We start from the raw sequence: 26,141 nt of genomic DNA, 5'->3' as shown, positions 1-26,141 counted from the left end.
TAATGCAGAGCTGTGGAGAACAGGTTATGGGTGGGGACATGTGGAGGCCCTCAGCCACCAGTCCACACCAATAACAGGCACCCTGACTGTCCCCCTCCTTCAATCATCCTAACACAATGTCCCTATGATTCCCCCCCCCCCCCCCAACTTAGACAGCTTGAATCCGCACCACTTTGTTTTGGCTAGAGATTTTCAATCTCCGGCCATATTTAAATTGCAACAACTCCAAACACAACAAATTTCATGCATCATCACACACAAACTCAAACTCAATCTGAAATATGGACATGAGTTTTACATTCTGATCCCCCAGTTTTTAGCAGAGTCAGCTATACATTGAGTCACCTAACCTGCCAACCAGGAGCTCACCTCAATACGACAAAATGTAACGGGACACTTGAAAGAGCCTGTAAAGCACAAAAAAGTCAAGGACAAGACAAGCAACAACACAGAGCAAGTAGGAAAAGAGGACGACCAAAGAGGGACTGGGTGAGTGGGTGAAAAACTCTGGATCCCCGCCACAGCAGCTCATCCATTTTGGCGCGGTAACGGGCAGACCTCGGGCAAGGTGAGTGGGCAAAAGGCCAAGCCTCACTCTCATCAGCTATTTGAAGGCCATCTACTGCGGCCTCACCTTTTTCCTTGCAGCAAGGTCTGCTGGGCACATGGGCAAGTCCCAACAATGTGGCGGGCCATTACACCCCCCCCCCCACACCAACAGAGGGGTGGCTTCACTAAATCCAGTGCCTGCCATCTTGTTCAGGAGCCTGGTTCCATCGTGGCCTTCCATAATGGGTGGCACACCGCAGCTGGGGTGTGCCTTGCAGCATTTTTCATAGGGGTGGGGGGTGACTTTTCCATGAAAGAAGGAAAAAAGGAAAAATAAAGTGCATTTGCACATGAAGGTGTCTTTTCAAAGTGCAGAACTGTGCACTATATACAATGTGTGTTAGGGCAATTAAATATTTTAAGACACGGAGATAAGTGTGATTGGCGCACAGGGGCGGCTGGTAACTTTAGAAAGTGGTGTGGCAAGTGAAGTGACCCACTGCTTCTCAAAAAACAAAATAAAACACCCCCACCTCCAAAACCTCAAAACAAAATACCTCCTTCCTCCAAAAGCCCGGAATAAAACAACCTCCACCCTCCAAAACGATACTAACATTTACAATAAATAAAATTAAAAGAAAGGGTTCTTACCCGCTGCAGCACGTCCTCCTCAGTGTTCTGAACCTGCAGCCTGCTGTGGAGCTCCCCTAACCAATCCAGACTAAGCTCTCATACTAATACCTAGCATGAGAAAAGCACCAGCATTGGTTAGATAAGACTGGCCGGACACTTCTTCAGGCCCTGAAGGTCTGTGCTTGCTCTCCACCCAGCTGTCTTAGACAGCTCGGTATGTAGATCTTCAAAGTACGTATCACGCTGACTGCCGCAAGCCAGTCAGCCAAACTGACATACACAATTTGAAGCATCCAGCTCACCACTGCTCCTGTCCTACAGGCTGCCAATCAGCAGCAGAGGTCCCGCCCCACATGCCTTTTGGTCCTGGTCACAATGGCAATGAAGTCATTGCATTCCCCTTGTCTTGAAGCAAGCGGGGAGGTGACGCTTCCCCGCCCTCCAGGAGAAGCCACAGCCATTGGAGCAGATTTCCTGTAGTCTTGATTCCACATAATGCTTCTTTCATCCAACAGCATTTACGCTCCTGACCCCTTTATCTCACTTTTTCAAGTACTTGTACAGCCCTGCTTTCTTTTCCACTTTCTTGTTCTTCCTTCTTTTTTCCCCCTTTTGAGTTTTCTCTTTTTTGATCTAGGTTAAAGTCTGATGAGGAAAAATGTGTGTCGGTCCCCAAAAATGAGCGCTGGTGGGGCTCACCTGCAACCAGTGGCTGTAATAAGCACCGAGGCAGGAACATTGGACCACTTGAGTTCTGCATGCACCAATCGGATGAAACCACCGCACATGCGCATGGTGCAACTTTCAACTCCTGGGAAGAAAGCTTCACAGGACATATTGCTTCTAAGTGCCACTGAGAGGAAGGCAAGGGTTTCAATCCGGGATTTGGTGAAAGTTTTCTGCTGTTTGGAGTCATTCACTATTTTTGTAATGGGAAAGCATGACCTCAAGAGGGGACGTGTCACCCTCCTTTTGCTAAATCTTTCTGGTTCCAGGCCTCCCTCTCTACCCGCCAAGAAGCGAAGCCCGGATCCTAATGGTTCAGCTGTGCCCAGGATAAAATAACTATGGAGACTACGGTGAGCGGTGCGGTGTTACAGAAATCAAATCTTTAATTGTACAATTAAGTAAAACCATTGCAAGTATAAAAATAAAAAAGAGCGGCACATATGTATCATATCATCCATACATTGGTTACACCCATAAAACAAACCAAACAAGACCTTGAGTTGTAAAGTTCATGGCATCAACTAATTATTATGTAACTAAAGGCTAAAATACATTCTGCAACACTGTCCGCGCGCCAAGCCGAAAGCATTGAGTGATGCTGTGGAAAAGCACAGGAGAAAGTGAAGCATTGATTCTGAAGGGGCCCCAGCAGCGGATCCGTTGTGCCTCTTTGGAAAGGCTAAACGCAACTCATGAGCTAACATCATTTTATTATGGGGCGCTGTGGTGCACGAGCGCTTATATGATAAGATAAATTGTAGGAAACAAAACTACCGGCCTGATTTAGATTGTGACGGATACCCAGTCTGCTGAAATAAAAATCCCATGATATCCAATGGTGGATAGGATATCCGTCACCGTTGTGACGGAGTAACCCGTCCGCCAGATCTAAATGTTGCCCTAAGTAATATGGAACGTGAAGACAAGCGGGAGAGCGGGCACGTGGTACTGGCCGGTGACTCAAACCTAAACAACCATAATATAAAAAGCTGACAGAGTACACTATACCACAGATCCTCGCTGAAACGGAGAAGATGATCCCGGTGAGGACCAGGGTAACGTGGCTCCCGTGTCTTCCCATTCTGATGCTTCTGATTCTGACGCCGTGGAGGTGGATATTACCAAAGGAGAACAGAGGTGTCAGTAGGTTGGGAGGCAGCTGTTACTTAGAATTCTTGCTCGTGTTATGGAGAGTATGGTTTTCCCAACTCGCGAAGAAATGGATTCTTCTATAGAGACTGCTCTGATGCAATCTGTGCGCACACCTCAGTTGGGCCTTCCCATGGTGGCCCGGAGCTAAGCGAGACCTGGATTGTGCCTCTGAATGAAATGGAACCTAAACTTCCCGGCACTGTGCCAGTAGATTTTAGGGGCTCAAGTTTAGTATGGTGAACTGCAGTAATGGAGGCCTTGAGCTTGAAAGTTGCAATGGTTAAGAAGATAGTTTCCTCCCCTGAAAAGGTCTACTCTGGTTGTCTTTTGTTGTTAAGAGCTGGATTTTATGCAGCCCACACTTCTCAGTCTCTGATACGGGACTTCAAAAACCTGTTAAAAGCTATGGAGAAGACACCGGGATGTTCTTCTCTCCGAGAGGAGATGAAGACTCCGGTTGAGTATCTCTCCAACATCTCCTTTGACATTGTTGGAGCATCTGCTTTAGCTGGAGGTGTGTCTGTGGTGGCTAAATGCACGCAGTGCCTTGAAGACTGGCTCCCAGACTCTTCTCAAAGGTTATCTGTTTTACATATTTGTGTTGAAGACTATTTAGTCAAGATCTTTAAGACAAGATGAGCATGTTTTTCAAGGAAAAGAAACATTCATGCTCTTTGAGGGCCAGAGCTCTACCTCCGCTTCAGGCAGAGGTAAATACTTTTGTCAGCCTTTAAGACACCAGCAACCGCAATCCTGTTTCAAATCAAAAAGGAAAGAATTTCAAAACAAGAAGCATAGAGGTGACAAGGCGTCACCTCCTGAAATGGCTTTGAGTGGCTGGTTGGAGCATGGAAAGAATTCTCCAAAGAAGCCTGGGAGAAATTCACCCCAGACTTTTTGGTCATTTGGATAATCGTTGAGGGATACTGAACAGATTTTGTGGCATAGATTTTGAATTACTTCCCCTGGATTCAGAAGTCAAGGAGACTTCACAGCCAAGACATCCAGAAAAGAGAAGAGTGTTTGTTCAGACAGTCCAGAAAATTCAGGCAGAAAGGAAATCATTCCTGTTCCTTCTCAAAGGCGAGGAAACGGACTTGCTCAAGAATCCTTCTCATTTCCAAAACATCATGGGGAGCAAGGGTAGAAGGTGGGGAAAAATGGTGGGCGATAGGAGAGGATGATAAAACAGAGGTGGGAAGGGAAATATTTTTACTGGTGTAGAACAGAGGGGAAGGGTAGAGATGATAAACAGAAGGAGAAGGTTGAGGAGTCGGAAGGGGGTCAAATGAAGACCAAAGGTAAGGAGAGAAGAGAAGAGGCTGAACAGGGAGGGGAGGACAGGGGGTTAGATGAATGCTAAAGGTACGTGGAGAAGAGAGGAGAGGGTGCTGTACAAGGGGGGGATGGAGGGGGATCCAAGGAAGGCCAGAAGTATGGGGAGAAAAGAGAGGAAGGAGCTGGACAAGTACTGTAAGTTATGAACGGTGACTGAAGGGGGACAGGCAACAGGTGGAGTGAGTGAAGTGTGCGTAAACATGGATTCTTGCTGCTGCGCTTAGGTGAAGACCCCAGACTGCTAGCCCTTAAGATATAGAGGTGCATACTTTATGGTCAGTAGGAGATGCTTAGTCAGGGTCATGTGTCACCAAGGCAGGTTTACCCCTTTTTAATACTTGTTGAGGTAATGGGGTGGGTCGCCACTGGGATGGTGCCAGTGCGCAGGGCCCTCGCTCCAGGTTATGTTCAACTAACTGCATTGGGGGCAAGATGATGTGCATACATGGGAGTGGTGGCACTAGACCCCACCCCCCCGCGGGAGGGGTGGAGATGTTATGCAATGTCACAAAGTAATTCCAACAGCTTATGTATATTTGTAAATTGGTGCATAGTATTGAGTAGTGTGTGTGTTTAATAAATGTACTCTTACTTTTATAAAGCAAAGTACAGACTGGACAATCAATTATTGAGTGTTATTTCTGCGCACCTGCAAATGGCGATTACTAGCCCACACCACCTCCCTTGATTAAGCCTCAGACTGCTCTGCAACGCTACCCTCTGAGAGTCAGGCGCTACAATTGGGTGTTTGGTTCCCAGTGAAGGACAAATGTAGTAATGTTATTTGTGCAGGCCTCACAGATGCTGCCTCGTTTTCCAACAGCTTCAATAAGGAAAAGGGTGTTTCTTCACTTTTTTCTCTCCTCTGTTTCTTCTCAGGTGTGCCGTTTCCAGAAGACGGGATCCCAGGAGGCGCCTTATGCCGAGTTGCGGTGGCTCCTTCACTTCCTCCGGGGACCACCACTCTTCCCACCATACGACGGGGGCTTTTCTTTCCTCGTCGTCGTCCTGGGCAGCAGCGCCCTGACAGTCTTCTCGAAGTCCTGCCTCAGCTCTCACCAACTCCCTCTTGTCACCGGTCTTTGTTCCTCGTTATTCCCTGCAATCTTTCTCGAGCCTTCCTTCTTTCCCAGAGCCTCTTCCGGATTGTTGTCATTGTCCCTCTTCTCTGTCTCCTTTTCTCCTCCTTCTCTCATCAGGGATTGGTTCTTGCGGCTCACGTGTTTGTCCAGGGGTTGGTCCCGCCCCAGGCTTGCTGATTCTCGGAGACGGAGGAGGGAGGGAGACGGAGGAGGGAGGGAGACGGAGGAGGGAGGGAGACGGAGGAGGGAGGGAGACAGAGGAGGGAGGGAGACGGAGGAGGGAGGGAGACGGAGGAGGGAGGGAGACGGAGGAGGGAGGGAGAGGGAGGGAGACGGAGGAGGGAGGGAGACAGAGGGAGAGGGAGGGAGACAGAGAGGGAGGGAGACAGAGGGAGGGAGACAGAGGGAGAGAGACAGGGAGACGGAGGGAGACGGAGGGAGACGGAGGGAGACGGAGGGAGAGGGATGGAGGGAGACGGAGGGAGAGGGATGGAGAGGGAAGGAGGGAGACGGAGGGAGAGGGAAGGAGGGAGACGGAGGGAGACTGAGGAGGGAGGGAGACAGGGAGGGAAGATAGAGAGAGGGAGATGTGTATACCGGGTCCGGTGGCTCAGTGGACGAAGGCGTCCGCTGCAGGACCTGTGTTCCACCTCATGGTCACAGTTTTGTTTTGTTGCTCTAGCCCCGCCCCCTCCCCCAATTACCCCGCCCCCAAGGTGCGGCCCTCGGCCACAAACCACACTGTAAATTTGGCCCCCAAGAGAAAGTTTGTGAGTACCCCTGCTCTAGGTAATATCGAAGGGTCTCAATAGCCCATTTGATCGCTAAGGCTTCTTTCTCTATCACTGCATACTTTGTTTCCCTTGGAAAGAGTTTGCGACTGATGTATATGATTGGCCGCTCGCAATTCTCATCATCGGTCTTTGGCAGTAGAGCCCTAAGACCATTCTCTGAGGCATCAGTTTGTAATAGGAATGTTTTGGTGTAATCAGTGCTCAGAACGATCGGTTTTGACGTAATGGCTAGTTTCAGGGACTGGAAAGCCTGTTTTTCTTCCTGGGAAGGATTTTGGAAGCGTTTGACAGTGTGGACATCTTTTTTTAGTAGGTCGGTTAGAGGAGAGGCAATTTGTGAGAAACATGGGATAAAGCGTCTGTAATATCCTACTAATCCCAAGAAGGCTCTATGGTCTTTTTTGGACTGGGGAAAAGGTATCTGAGTGATGGCAGCGACTTTTTCCTCCTGTGGTCTGATATAGCCCTCTCCCCGAAGGTACCCTAAGTATTAGACTGTTTTGGCAGCCAAACGGCTTTTGGCAGGATTGATGGTTAAACCACTATTACCCAGGGTCTGGATGACTTGGGTCAGATGTTGTAAGTGTTCTTCCCAGGACGTACTATAGATGATTATATCGTCTTATGTAGGCTGCTGCAAAAGCCGTATAGAGTTGTAATAATATGTTTATAAGCCTTTGGATCGTGGCTGGTGCGCCATGTAATCCAAAGGGTAACACCCTAAACTGGTATAGACCTTTGGGGGTGGAGAATGCTGTTTTTTCCCTATCTTGTTTTCGTAATGACACTTCCCAGTTGCCCTTACACAAATCCAGCATACTGACGTATTGAGCCTTTCCTAGCCTTTCGATCATTTCATCTACTCTAGGAAGGGGATATGCATCGAACTGGGAGATTTTATTCACTTTGCGAAAGTCTATGCAGAATCTGATGGACCCATCTGGCTTGGGTACCATCACTATCTTGGAGCACCATTCACTTTTGGAGGGTTCAATGACCCCCAAAGCTAACATATGCTGGACTTCTTGGTCTATTGCTTCCCTTCTAGCCTCAGGAATTCGATATATCCCCTGCAATCTTTCTCGAGTCTTCCTTCTTTCCATGAGGCTCTTCCGGATTGTTGTCATTGTCCCTCTTCTCTGTCTCCTTTTCTCCTCCTTCTCTCGTCAGGGATTGGTTCTTGCAGCTCACATGATTGTCCAGGGGTTGGCCCTGCCCCAGGCTTGCTGATTCTCCGCCCTGTAGAGGAGAACAACAGTCCTTCATTAATGTTGACATTCTCTTCCAGGGCTCGTCGTCGGCACAGGAATCCAGGACGTATGGACCCCATGGTTGAGAAGTAGCAGGTAAGTTGGGGTTTCCGAGAGGTGTCCACTGTGGTTCCTCACAGGTATGTGAACACTACCTGAAAAGTGTCCCCAAAAAGAATCCAATTTATGAGGAAAAATCTATGGGCATAAAAAAACCTCCTGGCTGATATAGGCAATTGGAGGTCCAGGAAAGGCTGAAAACCGTTGTAATTGGGCTTGTGCTGGCAACAAGCCTCTGGCTTGTGCAGAATGAAGACCAACAGACTTGTACAGTCTTGCAGACTGTTGCTCGATATGAATTTAGCTTAAAGAAATAAAAAGACAAGAGGCGGCAGGCAAAACAGAAACAAGTTAGTTTAATTAAACGCAGCGACCGGAAGAGTATCGACAGAGGCACCTCTGAAGACGGTCTCAAAGTACAGAAGTTTAAGCCGCACATATATACATCCTGTGAGGTAAATAAAACAAATTCTGCATTCTTGGATAAGCATCTTAGTCATAAATAACCAGATTGGTCATCTGATAAGGGACACAGATGGCTCTCTACCTCTGGAAGAGCTAGTGTTGGCTAGTGTGTATGTGTCCAGATGTCTAGTATGGGGACCGTGTGATCAATATGTGAGGTGTGCATGTCATATCCTGATTGGTTGAATGTTTCTATCTACATATGGCATCTAGCTTTGTGTTATTTTTGGGGAACAAGAGCCTCTGGGCAAACGTATTTTATTGGGGCCAATTTCCCCGGACCTGTTTGTGGTGCAACTGTCTATCTGTGGGATGAATCTGGGTTTTTCCTGGGTGCATTTATATCCCATGGCTAAGCGAGACCCACCTGGACCTGTTACTCGATAATCATGGGTTGGAGTCGCAGGGCCTGTCTGACCATGGATGTCTGACTTGGGGTTGATGGGGAGGTCATCGTAGGTGAATCCGCCAGCAATGATATGAGTTAGAACTCCCACAATTGTGTCAGCCATTGTTATCATTTTTACCGACATCCTCAATAGTGTGCGTATAGTTGTCATAGCGTATATTGATCTTGTTTTTACTGATATTAACATTGTTCTACGTGTCTCGATCATGGCATACATTGACATTGTCTTACGTGCATGGATTATGACATACATAAACATTGTTTCTACTGTTATCGATGTTGTTGCAGGGGCATAGGTTATGGCATACATTGGCATTGCATTTATGAGTATTGACTTTGTTATGCTGGCATAGGTTACATTGACATTGCTTTTACTGGTATTGTCGTTGTTGGGCCTGCACAGATCATGGTATACATCGACAAAATATTCAACCAGACTTACAAGACTAACAGACTTGGAGAATGGCAGGAAAGGAAGTCGGGCAGAAAAGGGGACTAATGAAGAGGGAAAAGATGTTCTGTAATGTCATACTTTAATGGGATTCAATAAATAACTGGATGTGCAATGAAACCTAGAATGACTTTGAATATTGGCAAAGTCCATTTGGGGTTTGGTATTCCTCATTCGTAAAGACCAGGACATGGAATGGATCGGTAATGGCCCAATTACTGGTAATCTTCAATTCACTGTGAATGCCGCGGAACAATAGAACACGATCAGCTGTTGTTTGAGTGGCTTTGTTTTTTTTAAACGTTATCTTTGCGTCAAAAATTAACTTTAAGATGCATCGCGTGCTAAAATATATGTACAAAATGGTGGATTTGCATTTTGCGTAATTTTTATGTAATTTTGCGTAATTACCTGAAAGCTAATTAAATGAATTTCGTACACCACTAGGCATTACTGAAGAGTACCAATAAGTAACAGGCCATTAATTAAGCTAGTAAACTATGTTTCTTAGCTAAAAATCCCAGCTCTTCACATTCAGTTTGTATTATCTTGGCCAACTCACTTGCCATTCCTTTAACTGCACATATTCGAATTCCTTAATTAACGAGTTAACATTACAACCCTGCTGGTGTTTTTAATTAATATCACTTACACAGGGAAGTTAAGAATTAACGCTGGGGTATGTAATGATTTATGAATATCTGTGATGGACAGGCGGGGCGGCTGCATAAGCCAGCTATGTGATGCTGTCCTGAGGCCGAGCTTAACCGCTGACGGCTCGTGTTCCTTATAGCGCAGTTCCTGGAGCGACACCGAACAGGGCTGGGCAGCTCGCCGCATTCTTTGGCTTTCTAGCCTGTAGGTGGGGGCGAGGCGGCGGGGGCTCTCCAGTGCAGCCCAGTAATTGCACATCACAAGATGGACTCGGCCAGGTGAGTCATACATTTTTCCCGACGCTCAGAATTTTATGTGGTCGTGAAGCTGTTCCGCCAGCGGCCACAAGGAGGAGCTCTAGCTCCACCGTGGGAGCGCGCTGCCTTCACGCATGGCTTAATGAGTACACTGCTAGGAAAACCGAGCTTGGAAAATGAGGCCTGTGTGTGGCTGGGACACAGCGGAGTATCGGGCTGTAGGAGTGACTCAGAGGGGAGGGAAAGAAACGGAATCTCAACCAGACACGTAACAAAGAAAAGAAACTCGCTCTTTCCGTGTGTTCGAAAACCGGCGCGCCTGGAGATCATTTAGTGCCACGTTTGGCACCTTACAACAATACGCTTTACACGACACAACGCAGTACAGTGCAATGCTAAACAACCTAACACAAAACAATGTAACGCAACACCAGACAGTCTTGACACGCGAATTGTGGCGTAATGGCCAGAGGTGCCGACTTTGGCGCTGGGGAACCAAGTTCGAGTCTTCGCGTCCGCTCAACATCCTGTGATTCTGGGCAAAGAAATCACTTAATTTACCCTTGCCTACCAAAAATGAATGTGTTCCATCTGTAACTGTCGAGTTTGTGCTATAAAAAACTAAAAACAGTACATCACGACTTAACAGAAAAGGGAGACGAAGTCTATGGGAATTGAGAAGCTGACTTTCCACCTACAAATAATTACTTGACAGACAGTTTTATTTATTTAAGAACTTGTTTATATATAGCGCTGTTCTGCACCAGTGTTACTCCATAGCACTAGAGATGTGCCAGAGTCTAGATGTTTTAAAATGGCGACGTTGGAGTCCATCTGGCTGGAGTCGGCCTCAATCCGATGTTCTATCATCGGGGCCCCTCCCCCCTTTTCGTGTATGTTCTGTGGAGTCGACCCCGAAAACTCTTGTTTTCGGTCATTTTCTGACCCACATGAAACACTCTGTGTTTACGCTGGTTTTTACAAGCGAAAATACAGGTTCTAATCCACCTTTACAAAACACAAAACGTGTCCACCATTTTAGTCGCCCGGGTCACGCTGTTCACCGCCCCCTCCGAAATCTGACCCCTCGCATAAAGGCAACATTTATGAAAACCTACCTTGTTTGACATGTTGGAAAGTAATAAAGGGTAACCCGAGTTAGAGCGAAGCGGTGGCAGCCTTTCATGTGAGAGTCGAGCAAGAAAACGTCAAATATTTCCCAAACTGAGTAGAAAGAAACATATTTCCAATATTTTCAGAGCCTAGAGGGACAGCAGAAAAACCATCAAGATGTGTTTCATCGTGTCAGAAGTGTAGGTGCCAACCGTCAATCGTGTCTGCTTGACGACATTGTATTCATATATTATATATATATATATATATATATATATATATATGGAGAGAGAGGGGAGAATTATGTCAGTGTGAAACTCCGCAATGTAAAAATGCATAAATGTCTAATAAAAACCCAAATGTCATATCGCACCTTAGAAACACTTGTCTAACTTGTCAGGCGACCCCGTTCATTCGAATGTGAGTTTGCAGAGGGTTTCCCTAAAAGCGAGCTGATAATGGCGCGATGATGTATGGCGGATTAGGGTTAATCCGGGCTCCAGAGCTATCAAAGTCTGCCTGGGGCCTGAAGAAACACTCCCAAGCCCCTGTGTGTTCACAAGCAGGTACCTACAGCATGCTCAGGTGCTGCTATGACAAGCCATTGCAACCAGCAATTACCCTGACATGTGTTGTGCACTCTGACAGCTCAATTAGACATACATATTTTTGAATAAGGTATTTTCCCCCCCTCCTGTGTTGTCACTACCTTACAGAAGGCCCACACGTTTCTAGGTCACATATTGCTCTCTGTTTATTGCACTTTGGTGCCACCCACATGCATTCATTTATTCATCCATTCTAGCTGATGCATAACTCTTTTCCCCAAACTGCACATTTTGTGGCATGGCAATGTCGTCAACACCAACTCCTGCCCCCTTAACTGTCATTTACAATATGAGCCGAGACCGCCACACTCTCTACATCAACCCGCGCTACCAACCGCTGGCATCGGGCTTTGTGTAATGTTCACCCCAAAGAAAAAACTGGAGTCAGCCTTCAACTACAAGACTTTCATACCTTTGCCTGGACTTTTCATACATTTTAAGGGGGTCCCACAGGGCTCTAAAAGCGGCCCTGGTTCCCTGGTCCCCCTCCTGGCAGAGGGATGCCCCAGCCTTTGTTCTCCCAACTGTATTTGCCCTTTTTTTATTACATGATTTTATGTAAACCACTCGTGTTCTTGGGCCTGGTACACCCTATATAAAAACCCTAAAATAAATAAATGTGCTACTGTCAGGCTGGGGCGTTTTAACCGCACATCTCGCGGCCTGTACTTAACCACCTCAGCTCAGGTTTTAAGTAATCAACGTTGAACAGACCTCATGTGACATCAATATGGAGTAAGATTATCTTTCCTTAAATGAGGCCCTGTGTAAGCCCCATATTGCATCGAGCAAGTAAGAAAAGCAGTAAACCAACCCCCCCTCCTACCAAAAAAACCCTGGAACTTTCAAGGAGCCATCACTCACCTCCCCCACCCAGCACCAATCATGGATTCATTTTACAGTGCAATGTTTCAAATATGTGGCTAAAAAACACATTGATTTTACAGAGGGTTCTGAAGCTAAACTTGTGAAATATTGAAATCATTCAGAGCCTGGCAGAGTTCCCAGCAACTTTGTATTTCTGTAGAAGCGTTGCAGGTATGTGCCTGGAAGAACATTCTGTGCTGCACCGGAAGGCTACTTTCGCGCTTGTGTCCATCCAGCCCTGTCCCCCAGCCTGCCGGGGTTTACCCCAGTGTCCCCGATCGCCAGTCCTGCCCTGTTCATCTACTCGCAACAACAGTCAGTCAAGCTCCAGACTCGGCTTTTTCTCAACCTCTCTTCTCGTGCACCTTCTCCTTTCACTCTCTGGTGCAGTGAAAAGCTATTTGAAAAAAAGTACAAATCGGGACTGGGCAAAATTATAATTGCCAGTGATTTTTTTCAACTCATTCATAACATTTTAGCTGCAAAAGAAAAAATAACATTTATATGAGAGCGTTTAATTTTGCCTGCTAAAAAGTTGTCTTCCACGTTTTTCATTCATCAAACTATATTTTTAGTTTTTATTGAATATCATTTAAAATGTATACAATTTCCTACAGTTTGTAAACTTTAATAAATACTACATCAATTTAGCAAAAGCCAGCTTTGTAAGTTCTACAGAAAGGCAAATAAATACATAGATTACAATATTAAATTAGGACCACTGGCAGGAAAGAGCTCAGACAGAAACATGCATCCTTCCCAAATTTTACAGTGAATTGTGCACACTGAAGTGTCTCTTAAAAAAGAATAGATGAGATTCAACCCCACGCTACTCATTTATTAAAGGCCAAATCCGCTCCGCTAGGATTCAGACATGTCAGATGTAGGGAGCCCAAACAGCTCAGCAGTTGGTTCCGAACCCCCTCTTGTGTCTGACTACAAATAAAATACACTTGTCATTATGTGGGGTTTTGAATAAAGATTTATAAATCCAATTCTTTGGTTCTACGAATGGTCCCGGTTGTTTCCTCCCTCGGGCCTGGAGGGTCGCCTTCTCACCGAGTTATTTCAGACTCAACGTTTTGTGTGTGCACCATTGGTGCTACAGACTTGCGGCTTCATGGCACTGCAGTTTGCGGGTTGCATGAGTACTGCAACTCACCAGTACTCGTTTGGCGGGCCTCAGATGGATGAGGCCTGCTTTGGAGATACAAGCAGCCGGTCACAAGCTGTTGTCCACAGCACCTGCCTTCACCAGTTTCAGGCGGATTCAATAAAATATTGAGTTTCCCAGTGTAACATAATAAGATATATGATGCTTGCACCCAACCCTCTGGGGAGGAACAGCGATGCAGTGGAACAGACACACCAATAGTTATATATAAGGGAAAACATTTATTAGTCCCTATATATGAGTCCTAAGGGGCATATTATCAAGCACAGCGTTACAATTATCGCTGGTTTTGCGGCAGAAAACTGCCGCTAAAGCGGTGATAATGGGCGTGATAATATGCCGCAGAGAATTCCCATAGAAGCCCGTGTTCTGGTGTCAACATGGGCTTCTTTTGGAATTCTCCAGGGCATATTATCAAGCCCATTATCGCCGCTTTAGCACCTCGCGGTTTAAAAAAAAAAAAAAAAAAAATTCACGGTGCGTGCTCTGTGAAAAACCTGAAAAAAAAAATTTAATAAATACATAACTTAGCATTTAAAAAAACGTACAAATTCACTGAAAAAACCATAGGTTTCACACACGTTATAGTTACGAATTAGCATTTAAAAAACCTTGCAAATTCACTTAAAAAAACCATAGGTTTCACACATGTTATAGTTAGCTGGACATTTCACTCGTAAAAAACCAATGAAATTCCCCCGTTATAGTTAGTGCAGGCAACTATAACTCACGCGACCGCAATCCTCTGCTGATGACGTCAGATATTACATCACTGATGACATATGTGTCTTTATGAAAAATAAATATTTGTAATACATGTATAGCTAAAGATTAATGGAAGAAGACATGGGTAAATAAGTGTCTAAATACAGTGATGTAATATCTGACGTCATCAGCAGAGGATTGCGGTCGCGTGAGTTATAGTTGCCTGCACTAACTATAACGGGGGAATTTCAATGGTTTTTCACGAGTGAAATGTCCAGCTAACTATAACATGTGTGAAACCTATGGTTTTTTAAGTGAATTTGCAAGGTTTTTTAAATGCTAATTCGTAACTATAACGTGTGTGAAACCTATGGTTTTTTCAGTGAATATATATATATATATATATATATATATATATATATATATATTCATATCCATAAGCAATCTCTCCTGCCTGTTATATTTACATACGGATGCTACAGAAACGGAGTTCAAAAAAGACAATCTATAACAGAAAGTGGTAGTCACATACACATTCGAGGGGATACATCAGCCCTCCACTTGCTTTGAGGAACGTGTCCACGTGCGTCCTGTGGGTTCACCAGGACCCTCGATGGCAATATTGGACCATATTACCCAGTTACCCATTATATAGCGCGTGTGCGTGTCTTTCCTACTGGTGCCTGGTAATGCCAGTGCTGTCGGCACTGGACCAGGGCAGGCTGTCCCAAGCACAAATACCAGGCCCCGGCCTCCTGTCAACAGGGAAAAAAATGCCGGCACACAACTTGAGAATGTGGCATTAAAACCAGCTCTTTATTTCATTGATAATTAAAAACAACCAGGAGTGGTCGTGATACGGAATTTAAAACTTACAAAAACATCTCAAAAGTACTGAAGCACATCAAGTAATGTGTCCTAACTCCACAGCACCGCACAAAAGGTGTATCTTTGTATCTGTTGTGTGCTGTGGTCTTGTGGACTGGGTATTGTTATCGAAGAATGGTTTTGATGTATTTTTTCCCCAAAATCTCTTTAAATTAAGTATTTTAAAAGTTTTGAAGCTACATCTTTATAAAGTGTTTTACTCTGCGCTCTTTATAGCCCCAGTGACATTGGGGCATATTATCAAGAAACGACGTTGAAATTATTGCCGCTTTAGCGGTAGAAAACTGTCGCTAAAGCGGCGATAATGGGCGTGATAATATGCCCTGGAGAATTCCCATAGAAGCCCATGTTCTGGTGTCAAAAGCTAAAGCGGGGATAATTTTAACGCGGTGCTTGATAATATGCCCCTTAGTATTTCCCCATGAACTATGAAAATATTCACTGTGAAATGTTCGTTTTAAACTTACTTTAAACGTAAGGACACCTCTACAGCATGTCTTGTGCGGGTGATGCCGCTCCACTCCCTCAACAATGGTAATAAACACCATTTCTCGTTTAGGCCTCGATTTTTATTCCGGTGCTGAAGTCAAACCGGAGAGCAGGGGCCGAATCCGAGGGCTGAGATAAAGAGCCTTTAAGTGCGTCTTTCTGCAGAGAATGTACCGTAAATAACTAGGAATGTGTGAGGGTAGGCGCGGTTTGTTAACCCGGCTCTACTCCAATAATAACATGCAATTTGACCTTTGAACTGTAATAATAAATGTGTGGACGCTGGTTTATTTCTACACTTTCTCCAAATAACCTGTTTTATTGGGCGACAAGTACTGTACAAACTCTCACCACTACCTTTTCTTTTCACGAGGCCTCCTGTGGGCTCCCCCGCTCATTGGTGAGGGGAGTGTGATATTATAGCGCCCACTGGTGTGCGGAGCGCTTGCCTTTGTGTTCGGCAGCTCCAATTAAAGGGAGAAGGTGTTGGCTTCCCCTCAGTCACAGCCCTGGGGCACTTTTGGTGGCCCTGCGATAAAAGTGACAGCACTTTGAAGGAGCACTTTAGCAGGCTGGTGGGACTTCTTGCTAATTCATTTACCCCCACCCCTCCCCCCTTAATTGCTGGTCATCCTCTAAGCTTCGTCGCTTCCTTACCGGGGGAGGTTGGTAATGCAGACCTCGGAGTTCCCAGCTGGGAATCCAATCTTTGTTTGTGGAAGGAAGCGCCGCCTGCGCTTATCTGATGCTTCAAGCCGCTGCGTCTGTCGTGGCGGCTGATAAGGATCTCCGAGGCCCCTTCGGAGGTGTTGCTGGCAACATGGGACTTTTAAGAAGCAAAGGAAAGACACGCAATCCTTCCCTAAACACCGCTCCAGCCCCCCGTACCCCTCCCCCATCGTTTCACCATCGGCAGGCTCCCCCTCTCACTATTCTGCAGAAAATCTTTACTTTCAAATGCAAAAAGATACCCGTCCCAGGCCAGCTGCAGAGGTACGGAATATAGGAACCTCGCTGAAGCGAAGAAAGACCCTTCACTGGAAAGCAGCGTTCTGTAAAAAGAGAGTGGGGAAAAAGAAAATATATTTTAAAAAAAATGTGCAGTGCAGGACTCAAAGGGGCATGCAAAGATATTACAGTTTGGTACTAAATCACAACATATTTGTAATATGTATGTGGGTTTTCAGTGTAGTGAAAAGTTGAGCAAAACCACTTTCTAAAGTTAAAAAAAAGTATGAAAGTTGTTTTAAAAGTGAATTCTTCTTCGCAGAACAATCCCTTTAAATCCAACTGTAAGTGGGAGAACGTTTCTGCTAAAATAATTTTGGAGGAAATTTCAACGATGGCCTATTTCAGCAAAATCCACCACCCTTGCAACTTTATTCTGAACCCCCTTAACCCTTTGTGGTGAATAAAAACAACGTCGAGTCAAACAGGGTTGTTTGTAATGTGCTGAGCAGTTTTGGGAAGATTTGATAATTCCTTAGCTGTGTCTCACACTTATCAACTAGATATGATCTATAGATGAATGTATATTGTAATTTAAGGTTATTGCGTAAATCCTGGCCTTCAGCTAAGGGGCCATAACCGATTCTCACAAAACTCACAAAATGTTTAGAGGTCGGCAAGTATTTTTTCTAACTATTTGAAGATGATGGGTGGGGAAGGGCAAAGTTTAAGGGGAGTTAATAAAGTGCACGGATGGGATTGTAGGTGTATTATAGGTGTTGCTTGGGCCTATATATAGGTATTTTGATATGTAATATCAGTACAAGGATGAGAAAGTGTATAGTCCGGATGTAAAGTTGCCAGTTGGGTTTTTCTTTCACATGTAATAAGTTTCGAAAGCTTCGAATGGCGAATCTGATGGTGAGGCGGTTTCTACGGCAGTCCGAGTTCGGGCCCCACCCAGACGCTGTTTATTAATTGCGCTTTGCAGTGGCTCAAAGCCGGGTAGGAATTACCGACTGTATCTGCACGGGGGAGATCAGAAACAGAAGGCGAGCACACCACGTCCACCGACGGCAAAGCAGATGGTTTTACTTTAGAAAATCACAAAATGGAGGGGGAGCAGTCCTGGCAGAGCAGGCCTCGTTGTGTGGAATCTGCTTATCGAGAAAAGAAACGATTGCGCACATGTATCCGTAATGATTCCGGAAGTGTCCCCCCCTCAGACTCCGCAAAAGAAAGGCTGCTGTTTCCCCTCTCGAACAGCATTATTTCGAGGCGCTTCTGGAGCGTCGAGGAACAGCCGCCGCACCTCTGCTTGTGAAACTCCCTCTGAAACTCCTCCAGCAGACGCGCCTGCTCTGGCCCTCCCGCCCACACGTCTTAATTGCAATTAGCTGAGAACTCTTTGCCAGAGAGATCTGAGGGTGCGCAGTGCGCGGCGTTCCCTTCCTCGGAGGGCCCGTGTGCTGTGTGACCCCTGCAGTGCCCTCAGCTGTGTTTACGGGTGAGACACATTCAGAACACTTCACCTGCAGCACATTGTCATAGCACCCCGAAAACGTGTGGGGTGTCCCATTTTCATGCAGGATTGTTCTACTGGTAACAAGTTGCTCTCGTTTCCTTTCACAAATCCTAGTACTGGTTACGAGGTTTATTTGTGCGCTTAGTTTATAAATTGAATTTGTTTTACCAGGGCAGCCCTGGGGTCTCATGAAGGCGCTCAGAGGGGTATTAAAAAGCAGGCAGAAGGGTAATCGGCTGCGATGCAGGGCAGATGATAGAAGGTGGGGTCAAAGTGTACTTTAAGTCTGATGTATATCTGCATTTTTTTAAAGTATTTATTTTATTGTTCTGCCGGTTTCACTGGATACAATTTCCTGGTACCCTTGTGGTGACGGAGAGTTTGGTTGTGTCTGCTCCTTCCTGTGACGTGGAAGTTGTCAGAACTCTGGAAAAGTTCGCAAACCTCTCAAAACCAGCCTGAAAACCGTCGACCCCTCAGATATCCCATGTTAATTCGGTCCTAGGCCCACGTGTCCTAAAGCTGCTCTGAGACAAAGGCCTGGGACTGGAAACCAGAGGGTTCCATGGATGTCATCTAGAGGTGGGGGACCTCATGACGCTCTCCACCCTCCCCCCCCCCCCCCATGCACTCAAAGTGTTCAAGTGGGCAGGATAAAAAGTACAGTATAGTTTTGTGATACATTTTGATAACTAAAGCTGAAGTTCCAAAGTGTCCTACGGCCCACAAGTGGTTTGCCCTTATACAGGGGCGTAGTTTCAGGGGGTGTTTGGAGTGGTACATCCCTTAATAAATCTATTTTTAAATAAATAGTTGAGTACAAGTTCTTTCAGCCGGGTATGTTGAGGTGTCTGTCTGATTTCACCAGGAATATTTACCTATACACAGACACAAATGCTCACACACACACACACTCTCCCTCTCTGTTTTGAAATTCCTCAAAAATGTTGGCTTTTTACAAAATATTGTGTTTATCTCTCACCTAGTGCCCCTCCCAATCCGAATTCCTCTCCCCTTCCACTGCCCCATGGGCCCCTCTCATGCAGCCTGCTTGTCTTATAATGTATTTTAACATTATGTGCCAGCCTGACTGTTGGAAAACCTGAAACTTACCCCCACGCTCCACAATCTTACTGACCAAGCCATGCCCCATCTCTTATAAGGTGCTCTTTCAATTCTAGCGGTCATTTCATCCAGGTGGGCCAAATCTCCTTTAGTTAATAGGCAAGATGCTATTTTTTTTAACAAAGCTTCCCTCAAACTAAACCTTCTGGAAGGGTCAACGCTCCTTGAAAATAAATGCCCTGCTGGCAGCACATTTCCAAAAATCTGTGACGGGAACCTAGTGCTGTTCGGATAGTCAGCCCCTGACTACTGAAAGGGCCGCAATATTAAACTTACTGCTGACGTGCATTATATATGAGCCAAATGAGTGTAAATAAAAGCTATATGGAAATGTACAATAGCTTTGTCCGCGTCAAACCCCTGTTGCGCAAAATACAAAATTTAAATGTTAAGGTGTATTCGTAGAGAGGTAAAGCTTTACTGGCACAAATAATGACTTCTACGGAGCGTGCAAAGTTTGCAGAAAAAGAAGTGTACTGTTTCGAAAATGCAAGAATTTTATTTATTTTTGTCAATAGTTTTTAAATCTGCGTAGTAAATTTTTAAAAAGTTTTTCCAAATATTGAGTGTATGTATATACGGCATGATGCCGCTGATCTTTGGTCTGTTATGTTTTTGATGTCACAATTGCTCTGGTACAGCTTTTAAGAGCACTGACTAATTTAAATATTTATTCATTTGAATTGGTCATGAGAAAAAAGAGGAATTTTGTAAAGGGTGTGCTTGTTTTTATAGAAAATGGTCCTAACAAACCTATTTTATTACCATACCTTTTTTTGTCTTACAAATTTAAGAGGGCGATAGATGTGTGTAGAGTTCTGTCACTCGTGTCTGGCTCTATGCCGTCACTTATTTTAATTTTAAAAGTTTTATATAGGGCTACCTTGACCCATAGGTATCGGAGCGCTTTACATACATACTGTGAAGAAAAACAGACGGAAATTGCATTACATAGTAGGCAGGCAGTAAGGAAGCAAAACCAGGGATTAAAAAAATACAGCATGGAAGATAAGGTGGTTAACACAGTCCGATCACCAACTATCCTTGAATGTCAAGAGAGGAGTAAACTCGGATATTGAAGACTAGGTTAGTTGACGTTGGTCACACCCTTGCATGTTAAACTGAGTACAGAAAAAAAACATAGGGATGTAAAAGAAGCGATGCTTTTCATCCATCTTGTGTGGCGTACGAAGACGTGGGCTGGATACGGTCAACGCAAGGCTCGTGTTTCCAGTGATCGGCCTAGCGTCTTAAGAAAGCACAACCTTTTCTGGCTTTTAAGGGCCCTGAACCTGCTTTTTGAGTGTGAACACACATTTCATGTGGGCAGACACAGAACTTCTAAAGCAAAGATTAAATGTGCACGTCCCTCCTAGGGCAGTTAGTGTGGTGTGCCAATGTACAGCAATGCACGCCTAGTTTTACATATACCTCTAAAAAGACATGGATAGCGGGTGCCTACGCAGTACACTATTCTTTAAAAATGTCTCCTTGTTATGTTCTTGTCTGTGTTGCTACCTGAGTTGCTAATCTTGGCACTATGAGATATGCTATGGTATATAGAGTCTTCGATGGCCTCGCTGAAATAAAGGTGAAAGAGGTAAAAAGAAAATCGAAGGAGCTTGTGTTGGGTCTACCACCAACTGAATTGTCTCTTAGTGCCGGAAATCGTTAAATAGCTCATTGCATCAACATCAGAATGATGAAAGCTCGAGTCCCCCTTTCTAGCCTTCAAAGCTGTGAGCTGCAGTAGATGCATAGAAGTGGCCAATGTGAGGTGTGTTGCACAATCTGGATGCATGCAGAAGTAAGACCGGGGTCACAACATGGAAAATCTGCCTGTCACACTGCACAGTAAGTGTTATGGCAATAAAATAAATCTATTCGTCCATTCATAAGCAGTTTCCTTTCTGGTCAACCCTCTCTTACCTCTTCCATGCATCCAGTTGTGTTGTTTTTTTCTGGTGGAAAAGGAATCTGATAAGAGCCACTCACCTGTCCACACACAAGCATCACATGACACAGAGTAAACAAAGGATTAAATCACCAAGGGCGTGGAAGGAGGGCTCCACATGTAAAGTTTTATTGGAAATAGAAAAACTGTTTCTGTGCCAAATGCTCCATGCAGGTCACACCAAGCGGAGCACTGTATGATCTGGTATTTTTGAGTTTGCCGTGGCTGTTGCAGGTACAAGTTGCTTGGTGCCGTCTCCGGTTGTCAGGGACCGCTAAGCACCAGAGATGTATACATTCAATGTTTAAGCGCTGAGGGATTGGAGGGAAAAATAAGCAGTAGCAACACAGGTGAAGCGAAGAGGCAGGCGAAGTGCAGTGAAGAGACGGGCAGAGGTGCAGTGAACAGGCGGGCAGGGGGTGGTGATGAGGAGAGGGGGTGATGACTGCCCTGTGCCCTCAGTGTGTGTTACCTTGTAGACCATGGGTGAAAGCTACTGTGGGGCACTTTAGAAAGAGCTGTCCTGGTGCCAGGGCTTGTTGGGTGAGACTGCCGTGGCCTATCACGGTGGATGAAGCGGGTGGTGGTGCCTCCCAGGGTGCCGTGAGTGAAGATAGTTGTGGTGCAGTGGGTGAGGCCTGCCACGGTGTCACGATTCATGAGTGAGACTTGGCTTGTGCAGCTGGTGAGGGTTCCCAAAGTTCCACAGGGTGCAGTGGGCACACAGGTTTCCACTGGTAATAAGTGGACCCTTCTGTGCAGCAGCTCTGGGTGCAGCACGTGAGGCCTGTGATGGTGTCAGCAGGCTTGTGATGCCTGCCATGGTGCAAGAGGTAAGGATCACCCCAGTTCCAAGGTAGAGTAGGTGAGACCTTCCATAGCTCCAGTGTAGTGTCCGTGCTGTGGTGTAGGCCTTCGGACAGAGTGCAGTGGGGGTAGAGTGCCATCCTATCTTTGTGTGGTGGACTGGATATGCCACTGTGCAGTGGGAGAGGCCTGCTGCTGTGGTGCAGCTGCAGGTTAGGAGTGCCGTGAGTGGTGGCTCTACTGTGCAGTGCGCGCCCTGCCGTGCCTACAGTCAGCAGTGCCATGCCTTGAGGCTCCTGAACTCCTCAGCTCCCGCTCTGCACGGAGCTCATTCACACTCTGCGCGCTCTTCTCCCAAGCCTCTGCTTTTACACAAGGACGCGGTCCCTTTAAGAAGTGGGCGTGGTTTCAGCGGAGCCGAGCGCTGTCCCGGCCAGTGGTGGGTGCGGCTAGGCAGCAGGCGCCGCGCTGATTTGTCAGGCTCGTTAGGCGTGGCCTGGGGAGGGCGGTAGTGTGCGCGCGGCCGGGGGAGGCGCGTCAGTCTGAGCTGGGCGCCCGAAAGAAGCGCGTCTCCTGCCGCAGAAAGCCACGGTACGCCGCAGGAAGGAGGGCACTGCGAGCTTACGCGGACATCACGCACGGTTAAAGAAGCAGGCACAGGCGGGGGAAGAGGAGTCTGTGTCGGGGAGAAAGGAAGCAGCTTCTGGAGGAGCACGCGTACATCACTGGGGTTGGTACGATTCGGAAGCGCTGGGCGACGCCAGAGAGCCAGCTCCAGGAGGCGCTGCGCAGCCCAGAGGGGATCCAGGGAAAGTGAGACCTAAAGGAAAGTTCGCCTCCAGGAAGAATATTGGGAGTTTCTTGCAGCCGATTGCCCACCCTCAATCACATCTCCACGAACAACGTTGGGTGCATCAGGCACGGGGGTGACCCATGGCGCCCACCCCTCGGATCCGCCCTGAGAGGGGGCATCGGAGACCCGCGGTACAATAAGGATCTGTCTAGGCGCGTGGGGCAGGCGGGACGCTCCCGGCACCCTCGGGGGTCCGCCCTGCAGTGGATTTACATGGAATACCCCTGCACACCTCGGATTCATTCGGCCTCACTCCACAGACTCATTGTCTCCATCTCTCGCATTCCACTCCATCCCAGAACATTGCTCATCGCTCCCATCTAGCGCCCGGAGGCAGGGCATTCTGAAGGTGGGCGCTGCTCGCATCCATTTATCGTCTGCTGCGGTTTGACGCTGCTGGCCTCCGACCACGATTTGCTTTGGCTGCCGGATGCAGGTGTAAAGTTTTCGGGTGGTGGATTCGCCGCGCCGCCGGAGGAGCCCGTGGAATTGTTGGGATCTTGGTGCGCTTGTGTTTTGGGGCTGCCTGGACCATGCCCGGCAGGAGGATGTCCTGCTGCCTCTGGAGGTATCTCTTTGGGGTCGTGCTGGTGCTGTGCAGGGTGGCCCTTCCCTTGGCTAAGAACCTGGAGGCGGTGTCTTGGAGTTCTCGCAACCAGAAGTAAGATTTCACGTTGTCCCTCACCTCAGGGTCCGCTGCGCTGCCGCGGCCCTGTCCATACTAATATTCCCGGCACTACAGTGATCATGGCTTCTGGGGTCTGTCCGTGCACCCCTCTCAAGGTTTTCAGCGCACTCGACCTCTTAGTTGGAAAGCGCCTACTTCACCACTTAATGAAAGCGCCTACTGGTGGAGTGCAAAGTAATTGAGCAATGCCGTGTTTGCAGCTCAGGTGTGTGTGTGTGTGTGTGTGTAGGGGGGGTTATTTGAACCGAGGCTAGGGACGCAGAAGCTTCACTTATAGTCGGGGGAAACGTGGCATCTTTCACACAATAGAGTAGCGCACACACTTGTGGGGGCGGCGGGGTGGCCCTCGGGGTCCAGACATGGAGATCGGTTACTTTAGGTTGTGCGCTTTGTAAGCATTGCTGTTTGCCACTATTACCACAAAATAACTTACGCCAGGAAGTGCTTCGAAGCCCTTCATTTAACACCTTCACGTAACGCAGACTCTCCCTCAGTATTGTGTAACGCCCGGATGATGCGCCTTAGAAAGCTGATAACCGGAGCGCGCTAACCCCGGCGTAATGCAGCTTATGTACCCTTGGTCGAATGTCACCCTCTGAGCTGTCTCGGCGGCCCTATTCCGTTCGGCCTCTTCCAGCGCTATACTCCCATAAGTGCGAGTTCGTTGTTGTGTTTGGGCGGAGTAAAGGCCGACGGAGGCCTGCATTCTAGTCCCAGTTGTATTATTGGGTGTAATGCAGCTTTTGTACCCGAGGTCGGGTGTCAACTCGCTGAGACATCGCGGGGGCTTCTTTCTGTGAGTCCGCTTCTAGGGCATGGAGGGCCTGGCTGGAGACCTTCTCTCTAAGAAAGGAGCTCTGCATACCCTCTCCAGGGTCCCATCCTGCTCTTCCCGCAGTCACCCACCGGGTCGAGGTTCGTGTACAAGTCACGAGGCGCTAGTGAATGTCACGCGGACCACACCTTGTTTCCACAGGCTGAGATGCAAACGCTCCCGTGCCTTTGTAGTTTTTTGTTATATTCACGAAAGCAAAATGCGGATCATTGTGTGTGCTCCTTGGAGCACCGCCTCCTGGCATACGCTAGAAACGAGCCCTGTTATCTTGTACATCTCACCCGCGGGGCGAAGGGGGCAAATAGGTGGCGGAGAGCGAGGCCCTCTTCCGCGGGTTTGGTCCGAAGGGAGTAAATGTCCCAGTATTGGACGGTAATCTTCTTTGCATCAGCAGCTCCACTTCTTTAAGATGGTCAGATAGCGCCAAGAGGCGAACCACTCTCTGCCCTCATGTCTACCTCATCGGTGTCGCTGCGCCCTTTCATAGGCGTACCGTGCCCTGTTTCTCACCTCAACCCTCGGTGAGATGCTTCTAAGCGCTGATGCCAGGGCACGCTTTGGGCAGTTATGCGGAGGAGTATTGGCGTGGGCAAGAAAGGGTAACACGGCAAAGAGGCCTTCGGTGAGCGGCGGTGTATAGGTGTATAGGTGCCGGGCCGGCAGCGGCACTCCCGGAGATGGCACCGGCCCTCCAGGCCGCAGGCTTGTGTGATGGGACTGCAGCTCTGGTTGTTAGGTGGGCCGGGTACACGTCAGTGACACGCATGGGCCAGGCGCCTCCAGGCCGTTCTTGGGCACGGGTCAGGCTGCAGGGATGTATCTCATCTACCACTGGGTGCGTTTTTCATACCGGGCTGTCAATTATCGTAGGCTGTCTTGGCCGTGCGGCTTTGTGCCCTCAGCCCCGGTGCCACCTCGGGAAGTTGTGGAGAACTACACAACTCTATAAATGGGGGGGCTAGATGTTTGGCCCACTTAGTTTCTAAGCGCTATGTGGAGGCTGGGCGCTAGAATCCACCTGCACGTCCACCTGGGCTGTCGTGGCCGAACCTCTTCCACCGTTACCTGTGAGTGGCGGGCCTTTGTAGCGCCTCGCGCTTTCACGCGCTGTGCTGCGATGCTGCTGCAAAACCTTTTACGCTGTAGTTATACTAGCACGTGAACCGAGAGTGCGGGGTCTTTGAAACGTTATGGGGATCTATTTTCAATTTTAGAGGTTCCATTTTCCTTCCTGGCCGCCCCAATAATCGTTTAAACTGCCCGGTCGCATCTGCGTTCACAGGGCAAAGCTCGTGGTTGTGTTTGAGCGGAATGTAGCGGAAAGGCCGCGGATTTCTGCGGCCTCGCCCGGTTTCATCATTGGGTGTCTTTGTATAGTGCCGGGGTATCCTGCTTCAAGGCGCAGCAGAGATCTGTCCGAAGAAGGGGTGTGTGTAACTATAGTGAGTACTTTTCTCAAGTCGAGATGCTGCCTTCTCCATGCCCCGGTGACGGGTGTAGGCCCCGTCCCATCTGTAGGGAGGCCGGGGCACCGTAGGAGAAGTGTACCGTCTTCATCTCTGAAGCGTTTTTTTTTTTTTAAATATCAGTAAACTAGTTTATTAAATTAGTTTTGGCAACTGTTTCCCGTCGCCTGGAGCTCGTGTTTGGCTTTTGGGGACTGCCCATGAGGGACACGCTCCGGGCGATGGCCCCCTGTTGCCCCCGCGGTCCGCACCCGAGCCTGGGTCACACCACGG

General features: G+C 47.4%; 1 protein-coding gene across 3 annotated transcripts in view; it reads left to right on the top strand.

The window, feature by feature from the left end:
- EFNB1 (ephrin B1) overlaps positions 1-26,141 on the top strand; it is a 370,068-nt gene that overhangs the window by 236,246 nt on the left and 107,681 nt on the right. For 2 of the 3 annotated variants that reach the window (XM_085608335.1, XM_085608336.1), the window contains 2 exons: positions 5,281-5,479; positions 7,566-7,623. In XM_085608335.1, the coding sequence (XP_085464461.1) occupies positions 5,281-5,479; positions 7,566-7,623 (257 nt within the window). Of the gene's footprint in view, positions 1-5,280; positions 5,480-7,565; positions 7,624-22,565; positions 23,541-26,141 lie in introns of those variants that run through there. The other variant, XM_085608338.1, reaches the window with a different exon arrangement.

This window comes from Triturus cristatus, chromosome 5_2 (genome assembly GCF_964204655.1).
Source record: "Triturus cristatus chromosome 5_2, aTriCri1.1, whole genome shotgun sequence".
Lineage (NCBI taxonomy): Eukaryota > Metazoa > Chordata > Amphibia > Caudata > Salamandridae > Triturus > Triturus cristatus.
This window is presented reverse-complemented; position numbering and strand designations above follow the sequence as displayed.